This window comes from Cyprinodon variegatus, unplaced genomic scaffold (assembly GCF_000732505.1).
Source record: "Cyprinodon variegatus isolate N-32 unplaced genomic scaffold, C_variegatus-1.0 Scaffold1470, whole genome shotgun sequence".
In the NCBI taxonomy this organism is placed as follows: domain Eukaryota; kingdom Metazoa; phylum Chordata; class Actinopteri; order Cyprinodontiformes; family Cyprinodontidae; genus Cyprinodon; species Cyprinodon variegatus.
Genome location: NW_015151923.1, coordinates 58,214 through 63,141, shown reverse-complemented (window position 1 = coordinate 63,141; position 4,928 = coordinate 58,214). Strand labels below are relative to the sequence as shown.

Sequence of the window (4,928 nt, the reverse complement as noted above, 5' to 3'; positions counted from 1 at the left end):
TGATGAAAACAAAGTAAAACAAGTGGAGTCTGCCTATCATTTTTGTTTGGTATTTTTGTTCAGTATAGGGTTGTGGCAGCCTGGTGATTAGGGCATCGGGCTTGGAATCCTGAGGTCGTGAGTTTAAAACCCACTCCCACAGACTGCCACTCTGGGTGTCTGAGCCAGACCCTAAATCCTGGGCGCCGCAAAGTGGCAGCCCACTGCTCCCCATGGGGATGGGTTAAATGCAGAGAGTTAATTTCTCCATTCTGAGATCAATAAAGTTAGATTTATTAGTTTTTCTTTTTGTTTCCAGTTGCTCAAGTTTAAATATGATTACATTGGGAAACATTTAAATCTAGAGTTGTCATTTTTTCTTAAAATAAGTGCATTTGTTTTTGTATTGTGGAGGTAAAAGAGACATTTTGCCTCTGGAACAATAGAATTTACATTTAAAATAAGAAAACACAATTGCATTGTCTTATTTCTTATCTAATATCTTATTTTAAGAATAAAAATACTAATTCCATTGGCAAACTACCTAATTTACCTACTCAAATTAAAGATAAACACACTTAATTTAAGAAATTTGTACTTATTTCTTTATAATTTTTCCAGTGTATAAGGGAGTTACTCAGAGGAGCTCCAGTTTTATAAATACAGATTTATAATATGATTTTATTTGGTATTTATATTGTTTCCTTACTCGCTTCCAGGCAACATTTCTGTTGTTTTTCATTTGAATTGGAAAGAATATCACGCAAAAGAATTAAAAACTCAAGTTAAAAAGATTTAAAAAGAACACTTTTGATAATGAGTTTTTGGGCAGGGATCAATAGTTTTGACTGAGAGGGGTACTCATGGTACGACAAAAGTCCGAAAGGGGTACACAAGTCAAATAATGTTGGGAAACCCTGATCAACAAGATGTACCACAGAGGACCCACCTCCTGAACCTAAAGGGTCCAGATACTGGAGCAGACGTTCAACCACAGTAAGGAGACTGATCAGTAATAAAATTAGCAGGAGAAATTACACCTACATAATTTGTGGCATATACTCATAATATAATTGATTTGTGCAGGAAGCATGTAAATGATTTACTGAGGTAGTAGTTTGTGTTAAAAGTCAGTAGTATTTAACAGCTGAGACAATCAGATATAAATCCATGATGACTTTGACCTTTCCTTTTCCTTTTCTCTAGATCTAACCCGTGCTTTGCTGCCCCCTGCAGGCAGCAGGAAGTCTGTGCACAATCAACCTGTTCAGCATCCAGCAGAATAAAGTCAAGTTTATGAATATGACATAAAGTACAGGAAGTTTGATCTCACAACCACATAGAGTATCAAACCCAATATAGATGTAGATATAGACACGAATATGTATTCATGACTGCGTTTCGCTTCCCATCTAGGAAGCTTTTTTAATCAAAATATCAGGAATAGATTTGAGTTTGAGGTTTTATACAGTAGCCCAACAAAGCCTTGTTTTTTTTTTATTTTTGAAAACATACAAATTGGAACTTTTGAAGGGGTCCATCCCTTTGGGATAGGGGTCGTTTGGCTTCTTTTAATGGCCTGCAAAGCACCACACCTGTTGCAGGTTAACAGAAGCAGCCAATTCCAAAGGGATGGACCCCTTCATAGGTTCTAATTAGTATGTTTTTAGGACAAAAACAAGGCTTTGTTGGGTGACTGTATAAAACCTCAAACTCAATGCTATTCCTGACATTTTGAATTAAAAAAAAACCTTCCTAGATGGGAAGCGAAACGTCTTTTTTATTTTTATTTTACTTAAATAACTGAATTTTAATTGTTAAAAGAACATCACACTATGGTAGAAAGAATGGCATAGAAGTTAAAGAGGAGATGGGAAATAAGGTGGAATATGACTGAATAAAAAACCCCTGATATCAACAAAGAAACAGGAAGGATTTGATGAGGAAATTAATGAGGAAATAGCTTTTTGACTGTATGATCTGGTGAACTGTAAAGTCCCTTGGGATGACATGTGTTGTGAATTGGTGCTATAGAAATAACCTGAATTGAATTGAATTACGTGTGAGAAAATGTTGATGAAATAATCAAAATCATCACTTAATTGATTTCCCTCATCAAACATTTCTGCAATGAGGATAAAATTTGATTAAAGAGATTGTTTTTAGATAATCTACCTGGGTTTTTCAAAAATAAAAAGTCTCATATAGTTTTTACTTCCTGCTTCTTATCTTTCAAATACAGAACAGGATTAGGGCCACTGGAAAAAAAAAAAGTTAAATGATTTTTAAAATATTTTTTTAGTTTAATATAAGAAAAAAGAATCTCAGAATTCTGACCTTAATCTCAGAATTCAGATTTTTTTTCTCAGAATTCTGACTTTAATCTCAGAATTCTGATCTTAATCTCAGAATTCTGACTTTTTTTCTCAGAATTCTGTCTCAATTCTGACAGCTAACAAACATGTTATCATCAAACTGTAGCTGTGTCTGTTTTAGAGACTAGCTCCCTTGTTTTAATGACCTTCTGTTCTTCCATTAATAAAAATAGCATCACCGGGGACCCATCGGGCGTAAAAAGTCGCCTAATTCTGTCATTTTCCACCAATGTGTCACTGGCCCTCCCAAACAACTCACATCTTTGTCAGTGAGGCTGAGAGCTCCACATCTCTTCCTTCATGGTGCCCATCTACATTAAGATCCAACATTCTGAGATTAAAGTCAGAATTCTGGAGAAAAAAAAGTCAGAATTCTGAGATTAAAGTAAGTATCTTTACTTTTTTCTCATATAATACTGAAATAAAATTTAAATGATCAGTAAACTTTTTGTTTTTTCAGTGGCCCTAATCCTCTCCCGTATTTAAACGTTCCTAACATCATTATAACATTAAAATATTGTAAATCTAGCGACCAGGTGAGGACTGCTAACTGCGCGGTATCTTATTTTGAAGGGTCGTACCGGAAGCGGCGCCCTCACCTGTCCCACTCTGACTCAGGTCTCCCTGTCAGAGGACATCCTGATGGGAATGATGGAGTCCGTGTCGCGGATCACGTCCTGAACAGACCCTCCGATCACCTCTGATCCTCACCTTGAACGTGTTGCACCGCGTGACAGCGGAGCTGTGCGCGCGCTCAGACCCAGCCTGATGTTTGTGTATCAGAAGAGGATGATGATGATGAAGGGGGAACTAGGTGTAGAGTCTGAATAGACTGAGCATCGTTTCCTCGTTAGAGGGCGATTATTTACCAGATATTCCAGGAGAAAGAAAAGGTAAATATAGAAAAAGGAGGCGGGAGGAAAAAGCCATTTTCTGTGTGACCTTATTTATTATTGATGCTTCAGGCCAAGCAGGCTGATGGAGAACATGAAACCTGTTCCTTCATTTATAAATATGACATTTGATTCAGTTTAAATAAATATTATTAGTTGTTTATGTTCTAGATCAGTCCAAATCCACTGGATTCTAAAATCAAGAGTAAACATTTGCAGAGAAATATCTAAATAATAATCTAGCTCTGTAAAATGAACTGATTGGTGGGAAATAATTGATGAGGACCTGCTTATATAATGATGATAATAACTGTAGCTGGAGTCTTGATCTTAATCCAGGACATTTCCTGGATATCATTAACAGGAATCTGTTTTTAACACTAATTTAATCTAGATTACAGACCTTGTGGTTACTTCTTCTATTGATAATAAAAATTATCCTTATGATCAATAATCTAATATTCAGTAGTTAAGCCAAAATAAAAAATATACAATCTACACTACCTTATTACATGGATCTTTAAGGATAAGGTAAAGTAAGACATGTTTAGATGAACTAAATCTAGATGATCTACTCTATGCCCTCTAGGTCTTCATCTGTGTGTTTCTCTGTTCGCAGCATCATGTTGGCCAGGAAGGGCCTCCTCCCAGATGGGTTTCTGCTGACCCGGCTGGCCGAGGACCAGAACCAGCCCAACCGCATCCGCTCCAGGTCCCAGAGAGCTCGCTTCATCACCAAAACCGGATCATGCAATGTGGTTCACAAGAACATCATGGAGCAGGTAGACATGCACACCTAAACAGTCTTGGACTGGTAATCTGTGATTGGCCGCTCCAAATTTCAGCGTGTGAGGGCCGCCTTAAATCATACCGGCCCCCACACTTACTCTCCGGCCGAAGCTCCTACTTCTGTGACATTAAATAACTTACGGAGCTCAAGAAGTACCGTAATAATGTTAACTTCCTAAATGATGCATGCAGTATATACAGCCCTTTCTTGTCATGCACTTCCTTGTGACGGTTGGCATATAGTGTCATTTTCGATTTCTCCAAACTGTAAAATCCTTGCAACAAACTAAATTATAATTAAACTAAAATTCTTTCTTGAAACCAAACTACGATGTTCCTCTTATATTTGGTGAATTTATGTTCGAATATTTAGCAAAAACATGTTGCAGTGCATGATGGGGTTTTGCATCTAAAGGCTAACGTTTCCCGTCTTACGTGCATTGTTGCCAGGTTGGGATGTTTCCCAATCTGGCAGCTTTAGATGGCTGTCTATGGGTAAAAAATGTTTTCTTTTAGATTTATGGCCTAAGAGATCAAGATACTTTGGTTGAAATTGAGATTTCGTATATCCAGGCGGTTTATGAAAATATTTTTGGGCTGGAAATGTGAGTCAGTGACATCTGGCAGCCCTGCTGATGTGGTGAGTGGGGACGTTACGCAGCAGCAGTCAGTGTCGCGTCCGTTGTAAGAATTAAAGCCAGTAAAGCCGCATTATTGCCAGTGTAGATGGAGAAACGCCAGGGCCGAAAATCGTTCCCAGTGCGAGCCTTGGTAGACGTGCCCACCTAGACTTCCTCTGTTGAAGTTTCACTGCTGATTCATTTTCTCTGGACCTTCCTGAGATCCATGATAAACGGTTTTCCAGGCTCTTCTCCCTGGAAGCTTGTTCTCA

The 4,928-nt window shown here is 37.9% G+C and overlaps 1 protein-coding gene across 2 annotated transcripts in view; it reads left to right on the top strand.

Moving 5' to 3' along the window:
- Positions 1-2,986: 2,986 nt before the first annotated feature.
- The window catches only part of LOC107103515 (ATP-sensitive inward rectifier potassium channel 11-like), a 5,251-nt gene continuing 3,309 nt past the window's right edge, over positions 2,987-4,928 (top strand). The window contains exons 1-2 of one of the 2 annotated variants that reach the window (XM_015403248.1): positions 2,987-3,247; positions 3,867-4,029. In XM_015403248.1, coding sequence (XP_015258734.1) covers positions 3,871-4,029 — 159 coding nt within the window. In that variant the 5' untranslated portion in view covers positions 2,987-3,247; positions 3,867-3,870. Of the gene's footprint in view, positions 3,248-3,836; positions 4,030-4,928 lie in introns of both variants that reach the window. The other variant, XM_015403247.1, reaches the window with a different exon arrangement.